The sequence below is a fragment of the Phyllostomus discolor genome, chromosome 5 (genome assembly GCF_004126475.2).
Source record: "Phyllostomus discolor isolate MPI-MPIP mPhyDis1 chromosome 5, mPhyDis1.pri.v3, whole genome shotgun sequence".
In the NCBI taxonomy this organism is placed as follows: domain Eukaryota; kingdom Metazoa; phylum Chordata; class Mammalia; order Chiroptera; family Phyllostomidae; genus Phyllostomus; species Phyllostomus discolor.
Genome location: NC_040907.2, coordinates 155,015,224 through 155,040,516, shown reverse-complemented (window position 1 = coordinate 155,040,516; position 25,293 = coordinate 155,015,224). Strand labels below are relative to the sequence as shown.

The following is a 25,293-nucleotide window of genomic DNA, read 5'->3' as shown; positions in this document are numbered from 1 at the left end:
CCCCTAGGAGGGACTGGGTGGTAAATGTTTCAGGCTCCGAAGACCATGTGGTCTCTGCTGCAGCTTTGCAACTCTTGCTGTTCAGCGAAAGCAGCCATATGTGAATGAGTGAGAATGGTTGTGTTCCAATAAAACTTTATCGCAGATACAAAATTTGAATTTCATGACATTTTCACATGTCACAAAACAATTCTTCTTTTGATTTTTTTTTCAACCATTTAAAAATTCTAAGCTTGGGGGCCATACAAAACCAGCTGGCAGTCACTCACAGACTGTAGTTTGCCAACCCCTGATCTAGAAGGTCTAGTGAAAAACCTTTTTTTTTTCCAAGTATTTTTCTGGACCAAAAATGACCGAGGAAAAAACTAGGTTAAAGGCAAGGCCCCAGATGCTTACACTTTTTCCCAAGAATGAAAAGTCTGCACTACCGTTTCATGCCCATGGTGAAGCAGATTGCTTACTAGGCTTTCCCTGGAAGAAGATGGTTACAATTTATAATTTCTTCTATCTCAATTTCCTTTGAGAACCGAACAGTATAAATCCACAGAAAATTTTAAAATAATTTTCTAATGACAAAAGTCATCATCCCTGAACACTTATCTAAATCAAGAATATACATGATACCACCCTTATCGATATGGCTCAGTGGGATGGGCACCCTCCCACAAACCAAAAAGATCACTGGTTTGATTCCAGGTCAGGGCACATGCCTAGGTTGTGGGCCAGGTCCTGTCTGGGGGCACATGAGAGGCAACCAATCAACGTTTCTCCCCCTCTCTTTTTCCCTCTCTTCTCCACTCTCTAAAAATTAATAAATATCATCTTTTCTTTAATGAATACACATGAAACCACAAGCTCGGCATTGCATATCAGTAAGTTACATTAGGCAACGTTTCTGTATGAAATCAGTCTAACCAAGGTTTGAAAGAAGTTAACTGAAGTACAAACATAAGACCTCATTAATGTCTAAATTATCTTTCTTATGATGAATATCACCCCTGGGAAAACACGTTAAGTATACACAGGCACACTTGGTATCAAAGAGTCACTATGAGGAACAATGAAAAGAATGTAGACACACAATATTCTGTACTGTGAGACCTCCAACTATTCTCCAAGTGTCAAAAGGATAAACCACACAGGAACTGGTGTTTTTTAAGAACACTACACAGATGTGAGGAAAAAATAAGATACCTTTCAGAAGCAGGTCATTGGCTAATATAAAATTTATTCTTTTAACAGTACATAGAAGCCTCTCTCAATTTTAAAATAAGGGATATTCACTCTGGCTGGTGTGGCTCAGTGGATTTGAGTGCCGGCCTGTGAACCAAAGGGTCACCAGTTCGATTTCCAGTCAGGGCATATGCCTGGGTTGTGGGTCAGGTCCCCAGAAGGGGGCACTCAAGAGGCAACCACACACTGATATTCCTTTCTCTCTCCCTTCCCTTCTCTCTAAAAATAAATAAATAAAATCTTTAAAAAATAAGGGACATTCCCATGGAACCAAACAAAATCACTCTGCTTGGAGCAAGGTGGGGTTTGTCCTGAGTTCCACAGGCCGTTTGGAGAATCCACTTCTCCCCTCCAAATCATGTTTCCAAAGCCAACAGGACAAACAGAGCCCACGTGCTCTTCCTCTATCCCATCTCTGAGACCCCAAACATCTCGTGCCTTGGCCATCTTTGACATTTTGGAATCTTGAAAGAATCTTATTTAGCTAAGAGTGTGGCTAAGGAAGACTTAAGTTCCACAGTCCAATGACCCAGTTGTAGGTTTAAGTAGGACAGGGTTCAGGTTCCACACTCAACCCAGGATCTAGGCCTGTCCTGGACAAACAGGTGTGGATGTTCCCCATTCCCTCCCCCTGCGGATCCACGCCACTCCTCACCCCACCCCCAGGAAGGCAGAGAAGCCGAAAAGGGAAAAAACCCCCTTTAGAGATTTTACTTATTTCTTGTCAGAGACAGGGGAAGGGAGAGAGAGGGTGAGAGAAACATCAACACACCTCCCACACATCCCAGCTGAGGACCAGGCCCGCAATCCAGGCACGCGCCCCAACCGGGATCGAACCACTGACCTTTTGGTTCACAGGCTGGTGCTCAGTCCACTGAGCCACACCAGCCAGGGCAGAAAAACACATTTTTATTGTGTATCCCACCCTGTCCTGCCTCCTATACCCCACCTCGCCGCCACTGCCCCGGCAAAACTACACATGCAAACCTCACTTCCACCGTGATCCACAGGAGCAAGAAAATGTAAACAGTTGTTATCACCAATTTAACAAATCCCTGCCACTTTTTAAGTACTTGATCTGTGACCTTAAGTAGAAACAGAAGTTTATCTGAAAATAATTTACCTAACTGTGCAAAATGGAGTTTTCTGGTCAGGGCAAGTGGTGCCCAGATTAATGGTTAGGAAAGGCTGGTTTTTCAACACACACACGTTGCCAGCTGACATCACAGGACCTGCCCCACTGCCCCCCTCCCCCCACCGCCGGTGAAGGGACAGGACGGCACCGATGGGTTATGCGCAACCCACACGCAGGGCGCACGATTGGAGATGGGCGGATGACACCTGGAGGGACGTCAGGTGACTCACAACCAACGTGGCCACAGAAGCAACGATGTGGGGAAATGACCCTCAGGCGATGCTACTCACTGTATAAATCTGTTTCATCTAGAATCTCAGATTTGATGATTTCTTCAATCACATCTTCTAAGGTGACAATTCCCAGAACTTCATAAAATGGGTCCCCCTCTCCCTCATTGTTTACTCGCTGCACAATAGCCAGGTGAGATTTACCTTCAAAGAAAAGAAAACAAAAGTCAAGAGGTAAGTTTCTGAATTTCCTGAATAAAGTCTTAGGGATGATCATGGAGAAAACAGCAGCAGCAAACACAGAGAGCAGATTACCGAAGTCTGCACTTCGGCACGTAGACTGGTAAGGAGACACCACGGCTGGGAAAGCTCCCTGGGCACCCAGGGCAAGACCAGTCAAGCCAGGGGGGACCACCTTCTCCACACGCTGCGCTGCCCCCACGTCACCCTCTGTTCCCAGTGGAACTGGTCTTCAGTAAAGTGTGCTCTTCCTGTGTGACCTTTCAGCGACTGCCACTTTCCTTTGGGAGAGCGGTTCCGGGGACCCCTAAGGATGCACAGGGTCCTCACAGAAGGTCTGTGAAGCCAAACTGCCGGCGTCTGAGCCCAGGGCGCACAGGGGCCCGGGCACCCCGCAGGACAGCGGGCGGGCGCCCTGGCGTCACCGGAGCCTCCACCTCCGCACCTAGTAAAAAAAGGGGGCGGGGGTCCATTTCTCTTAAGAATGCCCTTCATGAGGCAGTAAACTCTTAAATTTCATTGAATCTTGACCCCCCAAGCACCTGTCTGTGAATATCCTACGTGACACCACGGGGAGGGCCATGAGACACTTCCGCGGCATCGGGAGCAAACGACGTGTGCCGTGGTCTCTGGCCGCTTTTCTCACTGAGCAGCACTTTACTTGAAAGAATAACTACCAGGCAGACCACGGTACTTAGACCTACGTGGCAGACATTTTCCTAGAAACAAAGGAAAGGAGGCCGTCACATTCACGGAAAGCAGCAGCAGCAGCGCTGGCCGCCACGTGACGCACGGGCAGCCACACCTTGGCCACCTGGGTGTTCAGGGAACGTTCTCGGGTTTCTCCACTGTAAAGTCACTCATTCCTCCCTTTCCCTGATTTTGGTCTTGGGAAGCATGTCAACAGGTCTAGCCCCCCTCAGGGTGGGTGACGGGGAGGAATTAAACTACTTCTTGGAGTGGGTTGGGATCTAAATATCTTATTCAGAATTCTTTGAAAGGAAGAATTCAAACCAAAGGATTTTAGTGTGACTGCACCCAAAGTCCACTGGTGTAGTTTCAGATTCTACATTGCAACAAACCTTTAAAGAAAATAGAAGACTAAAACAGAAAAGCAACGAACCTTTAAGAAACCATCACTTATGCAGTTTTGGTGTAGTATCAAAACAGAGTATCTGCAATTGTCCAGAAAGACTATTAAAATAGACCCCCCTTTTCCAAATACATATATCTGTGTAAGGCCAGATTTTCTCCACACATTTCAACTAAAACATCTACTGCACTGATTAAATGCAGAAAAGAATCCAGTTGCCTTCTAATTTGCTAGATAATAAAGACATTTGCAAAAAAAGGTAAAATAATAACATTTCTTAATATTTTTGTTTTGGACAATAGTGATTTTTAAGTTAAATGTTATTTAGGTTAACATAAAATGGACTTATTGTTGTCCTTTCAAAATGATGTCCTGGCTGGTGTGGCTCAGTTGGTTGGGTATCGTCCACCAAACCAGAAGGTTGTGGGTTCGATTCCCAGTCAAGGCATATGCCTGGGTTGTAGGTTTGGTCTCCATTCAGGGCACATATGAGGAACAGCTGATCAATGTTTCTCTTTCACATCAATGTTTCTCTCCCTTTCTCCTTCCCTTCTCCTCTCTCTAAAATCAATATATATGTCCTCAAGTGAGGATTAAAAGATAATAAATAACTAAATACAAAATGAATTAATAGGCCCTGGCTGAGTAGCTCAGTTGGTCAGAGCATTGTCCTGATACACCAAGGTCATGGGTTCGATCCCTGGTCAAGGCACATACAAGAAACAACCAGTGAATGCATAAATAAGGGAAACAACAAATTGATGTTTCTCTCTCTCTTTCTCTAAAAAAAAAAAGAAAAAAGAAGAGAAAATAAGTAAATGTGAATTTCTCAGGTTTAATTTCAAACACTGTAAATACCAAACAGTTTAACCCACAGGGAAGAACATGTGCTCCCAGTCGAAAGGTCCTGGATTGGAACTCCGACACTGCCAGTTAGTTCACCATTACTGGCTGTGTGTTCATGAGCAAACTACGTAACTTTTCTGAGCCTCGGTCTCCTCGCCTCCAAACCAGGCTCATAATAATTAATGCCCACAGGATTGTTGTGAACCTCAGAGATATAATGTTGGTATCTAGAACAAAGACAGTGCCTGGGGTCCATGGGGTGATCAATAAATGGTAACTCCTATTAATTGACTAATATTCTTCAATTATAAGGCATCATCAATTTACTACCAGCTTGGGCAACGAAAAGAAAAACACTACGTTAAACATACACTGTGATTAAAAGGTACACTTCAATTTCAGAAAGACCTTTTAAAACAGTAAACTCGTGTCTCACACCAGTACTGGTGTTCCCAGTACAAGGTATGTGAGGCATCTGAAGCATATCCTTAAAGTAAGCCAAGCACACATAGTACAGAAACTCCAAGATCAGTTAACACGTATATTGTTTTCTTTTTAAATCATAGGATGGGTTTTTTTTGGGGGGGGGGGGGGTCAGAGTGGGGGAGGCAGTCCTTTAAATAACGTTTACATGAAACCGTGAGTTGGTCCAGTTCACTGGGACACCAGACGAAGGGAAAGGCTCCCCAAGGGCCAGGTCTGATGCGTTCCCAGCGCTCGCTCGAGCAGGAACCGCCCTTGGTTCCGTGGGGCTGTTGGCCCATTCCTGCTCTGGCTCAGACCCCTTTCGAGGCAACAGTGTCTGGAAGCCTACAAGGTTAGATTGCTAGACAATTAGGCATCCTAACAATTTTCATCCTTAGCACGGTCATGCTCAAAGAATGAAAATATTTTCAGCAAACGAGACTATGAGCAAAACCTATCAGCCACAGATATAAACATGGGCTCATCCGGTCCAGTCGATCCGAGGCTCGTCAATTCAGTCCGGTCAGTTTCTCACATCTGCTTTCCCAAGAACCCAAACATAAGCAGTTAAAAATTCTTGGTCAATGCTGTCTGTCGAAAGTTAAATTCTTTTGCTATTCCCAGCTTGTGATCATTTAAAAGGAATTTTCCAAAGCAAGGTCTAATATTAGACTCAAATGAAGTTTCCATTCCACTGAGGCGCTATTCTCACCAAAGTAACTACCGCATAATCAGATTGTCTTGGAGCAATTCGTTTACATGCAGATGGACATACTTGAAATACCAGCTCGAGAGCACCAACAGATCCGACTGGAAAGGGCCTTACTCTCGGGGAAACTGTTCTTGTGCGGGAGGCTTCTTAGACTAAAAATTAAATTTTCTGTGGGGCTTTTCACACCCCCACCTCCAATGCTGAAACTCCTGCGTCTGTCCCAGAGCCCACTCTTTCAGATTCTGAATTCCTGGTGAGAAGTCCTGTTTTCTGAACCTTCTTTCTGGTAAACAATACCAAAAAAAAAAAAAAAAAAAGACAACCCTCTTCACTAATCACCCTTTTGGAGACTGGCAATACAATGCACCCACCCCCCACTGAATCACTCACTGCAGGAAGTTCCGCCGGCAGCCTCGTCAATGGAGAAATCGAGAGGAAAATGCAAACAAGCTGTCAATACAGCAAGTGTAAAACCTCAAATAGCATCCTTCTTAACCTGAGCACTGGAGGGATTAAGTCAGGACCCAAAGCAGAAAAGCAATTTTGGGGAAACTAACAAGAGACCAAGCCAAAAACTAAAAAAAGTTTATTAACTGGTGGATTCTTAACTTCTAAAGAATGAAAATACAGCAATCAGTACAATATGCAATTACAGACAATTTGTAACACAAACCTTTAAATAGACGTAAATTAAGCAAACCCAATAAACTGTGCATAGGACAAACAAAGCAGACACGGCCGCCACAGCTAGGGCTTGCAGAGAGCCCTTTCTGTTTAGCTGCAAGAGTTCTCGCAGAATTCCAGTCACTTTGAACGGTTAGGAGTGGAGGAAAAGGGGATCCTGCAGAGAATCAAAGCAAGCCTGTTTTCAGAGTAGAGGGCCGTACGGATACATCTCCACTCAACTTCAGAATCGTAAGCAAGTTAAGATGAAGTGATAACCTAGGGTGATCGTTTTCCTACAACTGCCATGTGCCCGAGGCAGGGCACTTCCACAGATGGAATCAGGAGGACATGCCTTCACTGTGAGGTGTGCTGAGTAACTCAAATTATCTATAAACAGTAAACTTGGGATCAAATTTCTGCCTCTGGTTGCTGCCACTGCTCCTAAATCAAAATGTATTTGCATCTCTTCTCTGGATCGGTAAAGCAGCCTGGAGTGGTAGCAGGCCACCACACATGCATCTTTGAACCTTACCACAAGGTGAGGCTCCAATTCTGAACGACAGATTCCATTTGTACATCGATGGATTTATCTACTGGACAGTGATCAGGCTGACAAAGGGCACTCCGAACTGTGGAAAATATGGACTCATTTGTATCACGCAAGGCTGATGCCAATGGAGTGAAACGGAACAGCAAGTGGACGGACTGAGATGGCCAAGGGAGAAAGCCAGAGGGAAGATGAAGAAGGATGGGGTTAGGAACAACTGGACACAGCTGTGCTGACACAAAGGGGCATGCAGTAGTCAGAAAGACCTAACAATGTGAGCACAAGGCGGAGTCCGTGGGGCCTTAAAATGCCACTCAAAAAGGAGAAAGAAAACAGAAGATTCAATTATGAGAAACTCAAGCAAAACAGTTCACAGTCGCCATTACTCCAGGGGGCACCGTCCGCATGGAGTGCAAGGCTTCATCATTCCCCCAAAGCTGCGTCATGCTGGGGCCCCTCACTAACCAAGGGTGGGGCAAAGGAAGCACTTAATATGCCTGTTTTTAAAGAATTCCCAGTTTATCTAATACAAATTACAATAATTCAACAAGTAAGAATCAATTAAGTTTATAAGAGAGAGTTCTGTGGAAGAGGTAATACAGGAAGAAAATGCCCTGTACATCAGAAATTTAGGTCCCACATAACTAAAACAAGATGTGATGGAGGATTTTTTTAAAATTAATCTTTATTATATATTTTTCCCATTACCATTTAGTTCTCTTGTACCCCCCACCCCCGAGCAATCGCCACAATGTTGTGTGTGTGGAGGATACATTTTGATGGACACACATAAGATCTCCCAAGGGGACGAGTCAAGGAAGTCAGGCACTTTAAACAGAGTTCGACTTAGACTGACTTACAAAAAGTAAACAAACTAATCAAGTGAGAAAGGTATATGAACACAATTTATAATCCATAAAATACAATGCTATGTAATGTGAATGAAAAAGGGAGCGTGCTGGTGTGGTTCAGTGGCTTGAGCACCAGCCTGTGAACCAAAAGGTCACTGGTTCGATTCCCAGTCTGGGCACATGCCTGGGATGTGGGCCGGATCCCCAGTAGGGGCCATACGAGAGGAAACTGATCTATGTCTCTCTCACACGTGGGTTTTTCCCTCCCTCTTTCTCTCTACCCTTCCTCCCCTACCCACGCCACCTAAAAATAAATAAAAAGGATAAAAATTTAAAGAGAAAAAAAGGGGGCCATATACCAAACCTGACAAGCTCTGAAAACCTGACAAGCTCTGAAGAGGTGGGGGATTGGGAGGACGAGACAAGCCTAGTGAGCTGTGACCAAACGTAACCACACAGGATGGTCTGATCCTCAAGTCCTAACCAGGCAGGGCGCGGTGGGGAGTCCCGCCTCCCACCTGCAACTTCAACAGCAGAGGTGGAGGTCGTCTTTACCTGAAGCGAGCCCTGTCCGTTGTTCTCATGCATCTAGGATAACAGACCTTTGAAATGTCAGTCACTTTCTTGTCTAGACCACTCAAAGGCAAAACCGCAGGCATCGGAGCCCAAGACCACCGAACCCCTCTTTGTTATTTGGTTTCCCACATACTGTCTGTGTTCATCAATACCTATCCTGTATCCACCAGTGTAAAAGAAGTGTTTCTCTATTCTGCATTTTATCAGTTCTAGAGATTTCCCCACTTAGCTTTCTCCTGCCTCCTTAATCTACCCCGGGTAGACTTCAAGTGACCCTCCTTACGGTTCCTCCCTTGATTCCAAAGTATAAAATGAACTGTAGAAGTGCCCATTCTCTGGAGCATTTTCTCAGTCTGGTGAGATTTTGCTTCTGGGCACATCCTCAAATTTTGGCTCAAATAAACCTCATAAAACTTTTGTATCAGCTGGACATTCAGTGAGCTCCAGACACGCAAATTCACTCATTCACTCAGACACTCACCAGACGCCTCGTCTGTAAAAGGCTCACATCCCAGGGAACAAAACAGAGCACCGGCGCGCAGGCAACGTGCCAGTGGGGGAGACATACGCTAGGGAAACAGACAGTAAAAAAGCACGTCAGACTGTGCAAAGTGTGCTGCAGAGAACGAAAAAGCAGAGGCGGAAGTACATTTAATAATGAAGTGACATTTGGGCAAAGGTGAAGGGCACTGGGGAGCCAAATGAAGCCGGTCAGGGGCTGGGAAAAGGCAGATAAAGCAAGGGGGCCAGTGTGGCTGGAACAGAGAGGGCGGGAGGGGGGGTGAGGGAACACGGACGGTGTGCAGATCACGGACCATTACAAAGATGTTCGCTTTCACTCCGAGGTGGGAAGTCACTGGAGGGAGGCTCTGAGCGGAAGAGGGGCCGATCTGAGTCAAGTTTGAAGAGGACCGCTCTGGCTGCCGTGGAGAGAAAAGGTCTGGCAGCTGGTGGGAGGAGGATGGCAGCGGGGAAGGGCTGGAGAAGCAGCAAACAGGGACATCCTGCTGTTATTCCAGTCACCCTTGTGACAGGCGACAGTGGCTTGGGCCAGAGGTAAGAGTGCAGGTGATGGGAAGTCCCGAGATCCCGGATGTACAGGCAGAGCCGACAGGTGTTGCAGATGGAGCGAACGTGGGGCAGGAGAGAAAGAGGAGCGTCAAGGCTGACACTAAGGCTTTTTGGCCTGGGCAACACCTGCCCAGAGTTGCCATTTATCGAGGCAGACCGTGGAAGGTGCCTGCTTAGAAGGGGAAAAAATCAGCTCAGTTTCAAATGAGTTACGTGTGTGACGCCAGACAGACATCCTAGTGGAAATGTCAAGCAGGCAGTTACACACCTAACTCCAGAATACCGGGGAGTGAGAGCAATGTGGGCTACAGACAAAAACTGCCAGAAACCAGGGAGATCACCCCAGGGGTGGGTGTGCACAGAGAAGGGGGCCCCGAGCTGGGCCTGCGGCATGCCAATGTCCCAAAGGTCACGGAGATGAGACACGACCAAAGGGGAGATGGAGAAGGGATGGCCCGTGGGGCAAGGAGAGAAATCGGGAGAAGGGTGCTTGGGAAGCCGAGCCGGGGGCAGGGGGGTCACACAAACCAACCAAAACCCAAACTGTTTCAAGAAGACGTCTAAAGTGTCAAATGTAGCCAAAAGGTCACGATGGATTATTCTGATGGCAAAAGATGCTCAAGATAAGAAAGGTCCAAGATGAAGAATTTATTACCATTGAAGTGCCACACCCAAGTTCCTGTCCACTGTCATTTCTACGACAGCCCTTCCTGCTTCTAACGGGGAGACACAAATCAGCCTGCTTCTACCAGGTAGGTAGCTTCACCCAGCGAGAAAAGGCCTGTGCCATTAGGACAGAGTTTGGCTTGTCCTCTCCAAAATGACACCTCCCCCTTTCAGTTCCCACTTCTGAAAATGGTACCATTAGATTTCCAGTCACCCATGCTTCAAACTCTGAGATCTGTTGCTTCTCTCCCTCATTTCTCTCCACACTGTTATTTCTTCCCGTTTAATGAATGAATACACACATATGCACACAGTAAAGTACACTCAGGAAACCACCACCCAGAAGGGCTACAGAACAATGGACTAGAGGGTGAACGAGCAGGAGGTGGGGGAGGGAGCCAGGAGCAGGGAATGGGGAACGAACAGCGAGCGGTAAGAGAAGTGGCTGAGGAGGTTACGCAGGCTGCAGGTCCTGAAGGCAAAGACGGGCCTTCCTGCGGCCTCTCCATCAGGATCCCCTCTCCCAACCTCGTCTATTTGTGGAGAGCAGGACCCTGAGGGACAGGCAGACCACATGGTGACCCAGCAACATATCTCATGCTAACTGAGTGGCAGTACAGCCTCAGAACAAGGGAAGTAATTCTCCTACCACATCTAGCCATATCTGGAATATTTGTTCAGGTCTGTATTTTATAAGAGGCAAACTGAGGAGATAGGACCGTCTAAGATATGCATGTAAATGATGTCAACATAAGGAACAAATAAAAGGACACAGACATTTAGCTAGAAGAGAAACCTGGACGGGATGAGGCATGACAGTAGCCTTCAAATCTCTGAAATGAAAAACTATCATTTAGTTCTTAGGACTCCTCACCCAGCAACTAATCACCTGCACACCTGCGCCTGCACACTTGCACCTGCACACCTGCGCCTCAGTGGACCACAGGTTGATGGCCTCCCTGATAGCTCATGAGCTCCGTGCCGACTACTCCGCATCCCCAGCCTCCACCAAGTCTAGCATGATATCGAATGCTTCAGTCTCTTTCCTACTCCTAGATACAAAAAGGTAAAACTTACTAAAGCACAACATGCTCAAAATCACTCAGAAGTGTTCATTTCCTATCAACAACTGAATTGAAGAAAAAACTTCTTAAAGGCCATCAGAACCCAGTGCCCAAACAGGCCACCCTTCCATCCTTCGGTCTCTATATGCCTCTCATGCTCTCACTGCCCAGCCAATCGAATGATTTGATTTTCTCCAATCATGATCTCCATGGTTTTTACTCATCCCTGCAGAACAGGTAGGAAGGAGCCCCGCTCCTGGGGGGTAAGGTCAGGAATCACAGTGGCCCAGCCCCTTCACTCAATGCCTTAACCCAGCCCACCGGGGCGGCCTGCCACTGCCACATCCGGGCTCTGGGAGTGCCTAGGTCTCTACACCCACGTTCTGATAGCGGGAATAGGTCCTTTCCCTACCCATTTCCCTCTCAATTCAACGGCTGCAAAATCAAAAGAAATATAAACCCTGAATTACAAGTCACATTACACAGACACATGAAGCCATTTCTCACAGATTTTTGCAATGAATACATAGACGGGTTCTTACACATCCACGCCTCCGGGTCTTCTGATTACTACAGTGACGGATCTAGTACTAACATGAGTACAACTGCTGACATCTGCTTAAGGAGAAGCAACACAGTGTAACTCAGGCAGCTATCACCTTACTATTTCTGTCCTGTTTAAAGCTAAAATGAAAACAACAAACTTCATGGTTTTTTTAAGTATTTATTTTTTACCTTACCATCTCCATCAGAGCTAAGTGCATTTTTTCCAATTGAAGTTTCCCACCATAAAATAGACCAGAAAAATGTAACACGGATCTTAAAATAGTCCTATATAAACAATACAGGAGCATATATATAGAAGCACTTGCTGTATATAGAAATTACTGGTTTTAAGTGATGATAACAGTTGCTATTCTGGGAGACAAAAGCCCCTTTTTACCAAAAGGTTTACTACTTCTAAAAATTCCAATGGCCAACCAGTAAGTGGAAGCTCCAAAGCTCCCGAATGGGACAGCGCCTGCCCTCCAGGCCCGTGGGAGTTGGCTCAGCCGCCCACGACCTCACTCCCAGTTAGGTCATGTCGGCCAGGAGGGTTCCTGGGCTGGAAATTGGGACCACAGCTTCCTAAAAAATTAAATTTTTTGTATGAGTGGGGAGTTTTTTGATACCCCTACTCTTAAGGTAACATTTCTTAATGGGGCCATTTCCTGAATAGAGCCCTGAATTTATCTATTAATTTAGTGGATTATAATAGTTTTCAGGGAACAGGTCTGCTGTTCCTTAGCCATTCACACTCTAAGGAGGCAGCCATTTACTGAGATACGCAGCCTCTAAAGGACTTTTCTCCCCCCAGGACAAGCAAAGCAGATGCATTCTCCAAAGGTGACTGACCTGCAGGGGCCCGGCACGAGGCCCGGTGGCCCCAGGAGGCTCAGCCTGCAGGCAGGCTCCCCAGGGCTGCGCCTGGGGGCAACCTCTCTCACTGTCTGGGCTTTCTGCTATTTGCCACAAACACCTGGTTCTTGACATTTAAGATGAGTTTGTTTCCACCTTCCCATTCTCCCTACCCCGACCTTGTCATTCTTAACTGAAGTTTCTTATTCTACATCCCTAAAATAGAAATACTTGAAAAAGAAGAGAAAAGAAATCTTTGTAGACAATGTTTAAAGGAATTGTGTTTGTGGATCTCTTTAAAATGTTATTTTATTGACTTCCAGCCAAGATGGAGGCACAGGTAGACACGCTTCAACTCCTCGAACAACCGTCAGGAATGATCACAAACTAACCTCAAAACTAAAAACAGCCAGAACTGACAGAAAATCAAACTGTATGGAAGTCTGACAACCAAGGATTTAAAGAAGAAATATTCATCCAGACGGGTAAGGAGGGGTAGAGAGGACATGGTGTGATAGTGGCCAGAGGAACAGCAGTCCCACATTCCCATGTAGCAGATAAAAACCAAGAGGGACACCTAGGGATCCCAGCCCCAGTCCAGACCCGCAGCCCAGGGTTTCAGCACCCATCACATAAAGCTTCATGACTTCTGGCTGTAAAAACCAGTGGGGATGGGGGTGGTGGAAGAAACTGTTGGTCTCTCAGGAGAGTCCATTTAAAGGACCTACACTGTCCTAGAATGTACACAAACCCACCACTCTGGGATTTGGCACCAGGGCAGCAGCCAGAAGGGCGCCAGTCGCATACAGGAAGTGGGGGAAGTGACTGGAAACAGGATGAGGGACGAGCAGGTGGCATTCTTCCCTTTCTGACCTGTCTCCAACATACAGCACCACAAAACTGTGAAGCAGATTGCCCTGCCCTGGTGAATACCTAAGGTTCGTGCCTTACAACGTAACAGGTACACCAAGACAGGGAGTCAAAGCTTACACAGAAACAAACACAGGGAGGCTGCCAAATTGAGGAGACAAAGAAACATGGCCCAAATGAAAGAGCAGAACAAAACTCCAGAAAAAGAACGAAGCAAAATGGAGCTAGCCAACCCATCACATACAGAGTTCAAAACACTGGTGATAAGGATGCTCATTGAATACAGCAAATGCATAAGGGAAAAAACGAAGGCTACACAGTGAAATAAAGAAAAATCCACAGGGAACCAACAGTGAAGGAAAGAAGCCAGTGTTTAAATCAACAATTTGGAACATAGGAAGAAATAAGCAGTTAACCAGAACAGAGTGAAGAAACAAGAACTCCAAAAAATGAGGAGAGAAACAACAACTCTGGGACACCTCCAAATGTGCCAACATCCAAATCATAGGGGTGCTAGAAGGAGAAGAAGAAAAGCAAGAAATTGAAAACTTACTTGAAAGAATAATCAAAGAAAACTTCTCCAATTTGGTGAAGGAAAGAGACATACAAGTCCTGGAGGCACAGAGAGTCCCAAATAAGTTGGACCCAAAGAGGCCCACACCAAGACACATTGTAATTAAAACACCAAATGTTAAAGATAAAGAGAGAATCTTAAAAGCAACAAGAGAAAAGCAGAGTTACCTACAAAAGAGTTCCCATAAGATTATCAGCTGATTGCTCAAAAGAAACTTTGCAGGTGAGAAGGGACTGGCAAGAAGTATTCAAAGTGATAAAAGGCAAGGACCTACATCCAAGATTATTCTACTCAGCAAAGCTATCACTTAGAATTAAAGGGCAGATAAAGTGCTTCCCAGACAAGGTAAAGCTAAAGGAATTCATCATTACTAAGCTCTTATTATATGAAATGTTAAAAGGATTTAACAATCATTTATTTAAGAAATTATTTAAGAAAAGGAAATTCAAAACTATGAACAGTGAAATAACAAACTCACAGCTATCAACAACTGAATCTAAAAAAAAAAAACAAGCTAAGCAAACAACTAGAACAGGAACAGAATCATAAAAATGGAGATAGCATGGAAGGTTATCAGCAGGGAAGGGGAAGGGTAAGAGTAGGGGGAAAGGTACAGGGATTATGAAGCATAATTAGTAGGTACAAAATAGATAGGGGAGGTTAAAAATAGAATGGGAAATGGAGAAGCTAAAGAACTTACATGCACGACCCATGGACATGAACTAAGGGGGGGTGACTGCTAGAGGAAAGGGGGTTACTGGGCAGAAGGGGCAAAGGGTAAAAAAGTGGGACAATTATAATATCATAATAAAATATACTTAAAAATAAAATAAAATGTTATTTTATTATTGTTGAATGGTTAAATTTCACGTCTCCATAAAAACCTCTCATGCAGTGAGATCAGAACTGCCACCCGCTGACGAACTCCAGCCCGAGGGTGACCGCTGCCACCTCTGCAGATCTGGGGGCCGTGTGGCCGCCTTCACGGACATCGACACGTACATGCCGGAAAAGTTCCCGAAATACATTACAACTGCCGGTTCCTGACTGGCGCATTGTAGGCACACAAGAATTTACTGAGTGAGTGAATCCACAGATTTACCTAAATCCTTTGAACATATTCTTATTTCCAATCTATACAATTTTCTGAGCTAAAATGACATTTCATTTGTCCTAAAACTATCTCCTCCACATTATTAGAGGTTCCCTCTGGACTTATCTTTTATATCTTGTCTGGCATTATTTTATAACTATTATCTCCTGTCAGTTATCATTATTACAAAGTGAAGACGCCATCTTTTTACTACAGTATGCCCAGTAGTTCATCTAAGAATTTAACCTTAAGTTTTACAAAACATTTTTATATTAAACACTGTATTCACCTGTCAACTATAATTTTCCCCTCAGGCATACTTTCTTCCAGTTGTCAAATAAGTATTGAGTACGTACTTATACCCAGTACAGCGCTAGTACACAGATGTCTACCTCCTTAAGAAAACATGTCTTTTTTTGAGTAAAGTTTAAAACCATATATTTTATGATAAAGGGCCTTTAACTTAAGATGGCCAAAGCACTGATATTATATATTTGCTGTAAAGAGAATTATAAGAGTTTTATTTTTCTGATATTAAAAGTTACTTAATAAAGACTTGTTTCCATTAACTTAAAAAAAAAAGAAAAAAAAAAGAAAACATGTCTTTAAAAAAATGAACTAAAAAATAATTATTTGTATTATGAAAGGATTCTTCGCTTTAGAAAGAGAATTGTTTTTCAATTAGAATTTTTGTTTTGAAACAATCACATATTCTTAAGAAATTATAAGAAGTAACAGAAAGATCTGGTGTATTTTTACCCAAGATCCCATGTGCTTTTCCCCAGCTTCCCCCAGTGGTCATACCCCTTCTAACACCACAGCACCATGATGCGACCAGGGCACTGACGCCGCCACCGCCACAGCGCCACACTTCACCGCCACAAAGATCTCTGGCGTTGCCCTTCTATAGCCGTGTATACTTTCCCTCCCACCCAAAAGAGATCATGTTAATAATAGCTTCTCGGGTGAAATAAGTGCTCAGTTTTCTATTGGCAATGGCTCTTAGCTTTAGCTTTTAAGTTTAAATAAATATTTAAAAGCTCGCTAAATGTCCACCGGTAGGAAAACATTTCAGGCAATGAAAACTTCTTTTACGTGCACGTTGGAAAACTGAAGGATGGGGGTCCAGCCTGACAAGGCCAGCACACCAGGCCTCCCCGGTGGAGACGCACACAGCAGGTGGTTACATAACTGTGCAGGCTCAGACGCACCTCCGTGGCAGGACCGTTCTCCAGGCAGCATCTCTGGCTTCTCACAACGGGATGGATTTTTTGATGGGTCAGCTTGGATGGGTAGCATTGCCCAGTCATTAAACACTAGCCTAGGAGTGGCTGTTGAAGGGATTTTGCAGGTGCACAGTCCCTGATAGGTTAGTTTTAAGTAAGGACATCCTGCGTGGGGCTGACTTAATCAGCTGGAAGGCCTCTGAAACAGGGTGCAGGCTTGGTTTTTGTGTTGTTGTTGTTGACTTTCTTGAGGTGGCGCTGGTTAATAAAATTACACAGGTTTCAGGTGTCCAGTTCTATAATACATCATCTGTGTATCGCACTGTGTGTTCACAACCCTAAGTCAAGTCTCCTGCCTCTGGGGGAGAGGAGTTGCACCTGGTCATTACAGACCAGGCCAGCGGGAGACCAGGCCGGCGGGAGACCAGGCTGGCGGGCTCCAGCCGGTTTACAGGCGGCCCTTCCTGATGGCCTGCCCTATGGATGCTGGCATTTCTCAGATTACAATTACATACATAAGCCTGTTCCTTACAGTGAATCCCTTGACGAACGGTCTGTGTGTGTCTGTCTTCCACCGGTCTTGCTTGTGAACCATGACTGACAGACTCAGAAACCACAACACAAAGGGGTTTGGGAAGCAGATACCAAAAGAAAACTAGGATTCAACTACATTTTCATTTCCCAAACCCAAGACAACGACCGTCTACGAAGACGAGCTGATATCTGCAGGCTGCGCCAGAGAGACCAGAGCAACGAACTTCCTTGTAGAAAGAGCAAGTAAAGTAATCATTTGGAACAACAACAACAAAATTAACCTAGACTAAACTGTGGCTGGACTTAAAAGACAAGAAGCCAAATTATTTACTTCAAGGCATCTGAGAGCCCTACCCCACTCAAGATGGCCCCTCGGGTCCTCCCACCAAGGTCCGCGTCCCAGGCCAACCAACAGCGCCCGGGCCCCACTCCCACACCACCACCAGCTCCGTCCCGCCTGCTGCTGCTCCAGCCTTGCCGTCGGGCACCTCAGCCAGAAGCCCAAGTGAGTCACTGCACAGGAGATTCCAATCATTATGTGACTCGTCCCATCACAGTGATTTGTGAGAAAAGCTTGTGACCCAGCAGAACAGAAGCTGAAGAGTTTTTTCCATTATTCCTCTCTCCCGGAGTATTTAAAGACTTGAGTTTTCCCATCTTTCAGGGAAATATTTTCTCATAAATAGTGAGGCATGCCGGGCATCTCCACTTCATCTTTTTTGGTGGTCTGTCACTCTCCCTGTACGCTCGCTGGAATGTTTTCCTAGTAAATGATCAGCAATGGAAAACATGGCTAAGACAAAAGATGGCTTTCCGGCTGAGATGATGGGAACCTCTCCTCTTTCCCAAGAGACAGGTAGTTCTTCTATAGAACTGTGGGGTTATTTTAGAGCCAGCGAGTCTATTTCTGTCTTTCCTTCAGACTTGTGGCCTTGGTAAGGACGGACGACCGACTGGACCAGTGAGGCAACCGTCCGACACATCAGTAACAGTCCAACACGCCCAATACCAGGAGATGTGAAATACAAAAACACACGGTTGCTAAGGCTAAATATCAGGGTTCTGATTTTAACACTCACTCTTCTCTCCCTTGTGTCTTAGTTTTTGGACCAATACTCATTTACTGAATAATATTTTCTTTTCCAGTCCAAAGCTCTTGATTTCAACTAAACTAATTTCTTGGATGATTTCTACCACATATGGAGGCAAGATCAGTATTTACACAAAGTCCTACATAAAAAGGTGGGTCCTCTTGTGACACCCACAGGGAGCAATAATTTACCTAAGTCCAGACGATGCGGTCAAACCACGCCATGCATTTGCTTTGGGAGCAAGCATTTAAAGGGGAAGGGCGAGGTTGTCAGTTCCTTTTAAACTTGCTTAGAGGGGAAACTGGGGGCTGGTTTTGTTAAAAGTAGAAAGACCTTATCCTTTCTCCTCTTTTCTCACTCAAATCTCCTCTTCTCATGAACTCCTTCCTGATGATGTCCTTGAGTTGGAGTGAGGGTGTGGAATTGCTATTATATATTATGCAGTTAATATAAGTTAATCATTCTATAATTAATAATCGTGAGATATGAGGGAAAAGGACTATCACAATTATCCAAAGTCACCAAGTCCTGGAGTTGGAGGGAAAATTAAAAGCTGTCTAGTTCAAATTCCTATCCCATGTACTTTTTAAAATTTTACTGTTGTTCAATTACAGTTGTCCCAGTTTTTCCCCCATTGCTTTCCCCTGCCCTGTCCCCCTCAACCCCCACTCCCACGATCCTATCCAATGTTTAAAATCCCACCTGTAATTTTTCTGCAAACAATAAACTTGAGAAAAATGAAGGGGGCTGGTGTGGCGCAGTGGATTGAGCACCAGACTGCGAACCAAAGGGTCACATGCCTGAGTTGCAGGCCAGATCCCCAGCTGAGGGGCACACGAGAAGCAACCACACATTGATGTTTCTCGCCTTCTCTTTCTCCCTCCCTTCCCGCCTCTAAAAAGAAATAAAATAAATTAAATTAAAACAAAAATAGTGAAAAAATAAATGAAGGGGCATATATATTTTGAGGTTTTCCTCACTGTGCCGAGATAAAAGTCCTAGCACTTCATTCTTCTGTTTCCTGTCCCTAGAAACCGTACACATGCCATTGTCACTACAGAGGAGGAAAGATGTAATTGGATGACTTTAAAAGCCAAACATCCTCTATTACGAATTCCTTCACAATTCCTTCTCACCTCCCATTTTCATCCTTCCCCCCAGTATTTCTTTAATGTGTGTAGAAAATAAAAGACAGACGTTTTTCTATTTCTATGAGGAAAAAAATCACTGCTTCAATGTCTGTCAATAGAAGAAGCCTGGTGAAATAAATTCTAGGGTAGCCATATGATGGACTATTATGCTGCTTTTATAAAGAATCAGAGATCTACATACTCTTTTGAGAAGTTTTTCAAATGTTCATGATGTCATCCAAATACATGAAGAAAAAACCGAACAGTAAACATAATGTGTCCCGTCTGTGTGACTACATACATAGAAAAATCCCGCAGATAGTGAATAGTGGCAGCATGGCGACCGACACTTACAATGCCATTACAGGTTTGTGTCTCATGAATAATTCTGATGTCTATTTTGTGTGATGCTCATCAATAAGGAAAAAAGAATGTAGATTTATAACTGTATTATACTCTGCATTACTGTACATAATCCTAACAGGAGAAAATGTTTATTTAGACTAGGAATGAATGAGAGTAGGATCTCTGTCAACATTAGGCATCTTTTAAGCGCCGCCTCAAGATCCCCTAGGCCCCAAGCTTACTCCCCCCACTAGCACAGCCACCAGTTCCACACAGGCTCGGGCTGGGTTCGGGCCCCAGCAAGTGCAAGCACACGGCCAGCTCACGGTACAGCTTAGTGTGCTTCTCAGGTCTGCCTTGCGGCTTCTCCTGCAACCCACTCTGGAGTTCTGCACATGTGATCTGGAGATGGGGAGGAACTCATGCCCATGGGAGGGTACTTCCCCCTTCTGTGCTGCAGCGGACAGTTCTGGGCATCCCGTAAGGCTCCCGAGAAGGCCATAAGTAGGCTAGCACACCTGCTGCCTGTAGCTGTAGCTGTATCCAATGTGCTGTCACGTCCTGGAATTTTCTTTCCCTCTTTCCTGTTTCTCTTCCCTTGTCCTTGAACCCAAACTCCTTCTCCCTGGGGTCCCGTTCCAAATAAACTGTCTTACACGTCAGCCTTGGTATCAGGCTGCCCTTCAGGCTAAGATAGAATCAGGTAAGTGCAATATTTTTCTGCTGATCGGTTTCTAGCTGCACACATTTCATCCGGTGCTGCATCTGTGTGTCACCACTCCAGGTGAGTCGGCACACTGGGCAGGGTATTTCTCAGCGGCATTCCCACACTGGGATGGCCAGGAGTAACTACACATTGATGTGACTGCAAACTAAATGTATCCCCAGCTCAACTCCCCCACTCCAACATCACAGACACAAGAGAAGTCGGTAATTCAAAGTGGTAACAGAACAGCTCCGACCAACTGTATAAAATATCTGGATTTTGCAAATCTTACAAAAACATAACCATGTAAACACATTCTTAAGAGCTCTTGCCAAGGCCCATGCATGGGAAGCACTTAAGGTTAAACTTAATTAGCTTTATGGTAAATCTGCTTTTTACTACATACTCATCAAGTAGCGATAACAAAAGCAGACATTAACTTGCAGACGGAAAACTCTTGAATCTATACACTAGTACCATCCCCAGGCCAATCATTTTTCTGAAACATCAGACACAAAAATATCCCTACGTGGTCCTCTTCACCTGTCCCACAAGCATCTCAAGGCACCCAAAGCTAATCCGTCATCTTCTTCACCATACCTGTCCCTCCCCTTCTGCTGCTCTTGCTGACTAGCGGCCCCAGGATAAACAGAAAACGTGAAGTTGTGACAGTCATCTTGGATTCCTCCTTCTCCTCGAGTTCCACCCTGCTATGACAAATTGGTCACTCTGTGTCAGGTTCCAAATGTGAGACTGCCTCCTACATACCTGTCGAATCTCTCCCTGTTCTCCATCCCCACGGGAAACTCACCTCAGTTACAAGTCCTCACTATTTCTCCTCCAAACGGCAACAACCTTCTATCTTTCTAACTCGAACGTAATCTCTTCAAAGTCATCAAACTGATGCCATAATCATCTTTCTAAAAAGCAAATCTGACCACTGTTATTCATCTACTTAAAGTTCTTTAACAGCTTTCCACCACACGTAGGACAGTTTAAATGCTCAGTACAGCCTACAATGCCCATCATGGTATGATCTGTAAATCCTTCTTCACGTCCCACATCTTTGCTCATTCCACACCACACTTTCAGCCACTCTCCAATCTATATATACTATTCCATGGTTCCCTCTGCTAAGAAGCCCTTGGGTTCTCTACTTTTATTCCTCCTCAAAAGATGCAATTCAAGTATCCTCTCCCCCGGAAGCCTTCCTGACCTCATGCATGCCGGCAGGGTTTGGCTATCCTGTCTCTCTGTTCCCTCACAGCCTTCACCAGCTCCATCGGAGCATTTATTATCCTGTGTTATAATGTTCCCTTTCCTCTGCTACACTGTGAGATTCTCAAGGGCAAGAGTTCTCTTTCATATCTAAAGCCCCAGAAACTAGCAGTGTCTGGTATATAATATTCTCAATAAATGCTGAATAAATAGCTCAAATTAATCAAAAGAATAGGAAGGGGGATAACAACTAGGAAAAATAATATTATCTTTGTGGTTCTTGCCACAAGGGATTGTTTTTCTTCCTGGGCACAATGCAATGAATGAGGCCAATCGTTAACTGCCGGTTGTCTGTAGTTTTAACAACCATTTCCCAGAAAAGTGACCAATTGTTACCGAAGCTAAAGCCTTGTACATAAAAGACTCTTATTTCCTATTTAATTTAATTGTACTGATTTTATTATTTTAAATCCTGTTGGCACCAAATTCTAGGAAAAATTACAAGAGTTTGTCCCCAGATGAAGCCAGCTTGAAAAAAAAAAAGTAGAAATCAAACCCTGTGCTCCTTCCCATTGAACTTAAGGTTATCTTCAAAGAGTTTTCATTGTCTTCTTAAATATACAACATGAATTAGGCCTGAAAACCAAGTCTCAGGAATTCAAATATGATGGCTTGTCACATAAAAAAAGATATACATTGAGCTTACTGAATGAATGAATGTTCAAAAGAACTCAACATTCATTTGCTTATCATGTAAAGATCTTAGAAACATACCCCTCTTTCCCCACCCTCAGTAAAAATGACCTGTCTTAAACTTCTTGAAGATACTTCAACTGTCTAATCAGACCATCACCTTGGTTCCTGATATAACATTCAGAAGATCTAGGCCATCCTTGGTCACTGATCCCTCACCAAAAGTCACCATTTTTAGAGTTCAAGTGCGTGTGATGGGACCCTAGAGCACCCTGTCGGTGCCTAAGGCGTTCAACTAAAGCTACACAGACGTGGGCTCGGATCTCTCCGTTCTGCTGCTCACTCACTGTGTGACCGGGAACAAGTCAGCTCCCCTCTCGTGGCCCCTCTCACTCTAGTCATCTGTAGAACAGAGTTCAACAGAGTTTACCATGAAAAAAATTAATTAAAAAAATGTGGAATTTAACACAGTGCCCAGTATATAGTAAGTAATCAATAAATGATAATGATTACATGTTTAATGAACTCTGCCATGGTCCTGGAAGCTACAAATCATCTCAAACGTACATGTGTGATACCTTTTATTAGCTACAGAAACAGGATCTTGGGATCACTAGGATTATTCAGCTATAAGTAGCTTCTTTTAAAACATAGGTTACAGGCTTCTATCAAAGAGCATAATTTTTTAGAACCCGAGCATTCAATCCTACGTAGGCTTGCTCTGTTTTAAAGTCTTTCGCACTGAAGGAACTCCACAAATTGTTCCCTCTCTCTCTCAGAACCGTAATTCTGTGGCTAGGCGGATCACACGGGTTACGGAGATCGTCCTCCCTCCCCTCTCACCTCCAGAAGTGGTTGCTCCCGCCTACGGACGAGGCAGTGGGGAGGGCGGCCCATGAAGGAAGCTTGTACAGCCACTGCCTTTGTCATATTTCCTCTGTGAAGAAACAGAAGACTTCAGTTCCTGGGATTGGTTAAGCTCTAGAATAGAGAACTAAGGAACTACTTTGTATTTTCCTAGGACTCTCATCTCTCTTTGTGCAAAGTGTCATTGCAGCAAAAACTGTTGCTCTGGGGTGTTGTTTTTTTGTTGGGGTTTTTTTTTTTTTGCATCTTTGTCAAGAAAATGGAATGATAATAAACACAGGTAGCTTGCAATGCACAATAAATAGAAGGAAGCTGACACAGAGCAGAGAAAGACTCAAAGACTGTGGGAATAAGAAGAAGAAAAACCGATGAAAGAATAAATTATATGCAATGATCGTACAGACCCTGACATTTGCAAAGACAGTGTGAAGATTGCTGTAAGATCAGAATTCACTTGAGGTCAACATGGTCTCCCCTGGTCATGGATTCCTTCAACAAATACTTTCACTGAGCACTCACGATATGCTAGGTACGGCACTAAACACTAAGGGTCGCAACAAAAATACACATGCAAATAAGGCTAGTCTTTACTGTCAAGGAGCTAGGAGTCTGGTGGGGAAGACAAGACAAGTAAAATTACAGTATGGCAGACTATCTTCGAAGTGACCTCCCTGTAACAAACTAACTCACTGCCACACTCCGGCGTCCCAGAAGAAACACTGACTGGGGGCCCAGCCCACCAGCGCTTTATCTAGTCCTCCGCAAACCCCCATAGATGAAGATTAAGTAGAATGTTCACTAAGAGTTGTGGTATTTTTTTATCCTCACCCGAGGGCATGCTTATTGATTTTAGAGAGAGAGGAACAGAGGGTGAGAGAGAGAGAGAAACTTCAATGTGAAAGAGAAACATTGATGGGTTGCCTCTCACGCGCCCCACCAGAATCAAACCCACAACGCAGGCATGTGCTCTGACCAGGAATTAAACCCATGACCTCTTGGTTTACGAGACGATGCTCCAACCAACTGAGCCACACTGGCCAGGGCAGAATTGGTTATCTTTGTTCCCAAACCTATTTATGATATCTCTACTTGATGCTGTAATTAATGTAATTTAAATACTATAGAAACTGATGAGAATAAAAAGAATTGTTGTTTTCACAATAAATTCCCTGGAAAGAATCTGTAGAAGCAAGTTGTATTTTAAAGAAAACAAAACAAAAACCCTCCTGGCCAGGTAGGTTGGTGGGGTAGAGCGTCATCCTGGTACGCCAAGGTTGTGGGTTCATTCCCCGGTCAGGGCGCATACAAGAAGCAACCAATGAATGCATAAATCAATCTCTCGCTCTCTCAAATCAAGCAGTCAATAAATTTAAAAAAATCTATGAACCTACCATCCAGTTTAAGACATTAATAAAACATTATAAATATATTAATAGTTGAGCTCCATTAATACCTACTCCACTGAGGCAACTTAATATCAGGTTTAAAGAAAACCTAAAGAAGAGACCAATGTTTGATTCACCTGTTTTTTTCTTTTTTAATATTTTATTTATTTATTTTTAGAGGGAGGGCGAGGGAAAGAAACATCAATGTGTGATTACCTCTCACACCCCCCAACCAGGGACTTGGCCTGCAACCCAGGCATGTGCCCTGACTGGGAATTGAACCAGCAACCCTTTGGTTTGCAGGCTGGCACTCATTCCACTGAGCCACACCAGCCAGGGCCTTACCTGATTTTTTTAATAGAAAATAAGTGTTTGACAAAGTGCTAAAAGTACTAAAAAAAAAGCTCCACGTTACAGTGAGATGCGGTTTTAGATGGAGAAGACAGAAGAAAGGAAGGGGCAGACACAGGGCGGTGGGCACGAAGGAGCTCGGACCAGTGGGTTTCACGACGGCACCAAGAGGAAGAGACTGCAGGCGACGGGAAGGTGGCATTAGACCCGGGGGCTGACGGTCTGTCTTCCCTACCGAGCATACAACGACACAAGGAGCACACACGAGCCTGGCTGGGGGGTGAGGGTCTAGTTAGGCACCATCCAGTTACATCACAGAAAGTCTGGACCGCACAGCTGGTGGGCAGCACCCATCAAGGTCAGTAAGTAAAGCACATAAACACAAACAAAGCAAGCTAGTGGCTCAAAACCTGACAG

The 25,293-nt window shown here is 44.5% G+C and overlaps 1 protein-coding gene across 4 annotated transcripts in view; it reads right to left on the bottom strand.

Annotated features, from left to right (window-relative positions):
• The window catches only part of CNNM2 (cyclin and CBS domain divalent metal cation transport mediator 2), a 136,772-nt gene that overhangs the window by 25,825 nt on the left and 85,654 nt on the right, over positions 1-25,293 (bottom strand). For 3 of the 4 annotated variants that reach the window (XR_004903481.1, XM_028512177.2, XM_028512178.2), the window contains exon 2: positions 2,659-2,802. Coding sequence is in view for 2 of the 4 variants with exons in the window: in XM_028512177.2 (XP_028367978.1) it covers positions 2,659-2,802 (144 nt within the window). In the remaining 2 variants the exon portion in view is untranslated. Of the gene's footprint in view, positions 1-2,658; positions 2,803-23,116; positions 23,211-25,293 lie in introns of those variants that run through there. The other variant, XR_004903482.1, reaches the window with a different exon arrangement.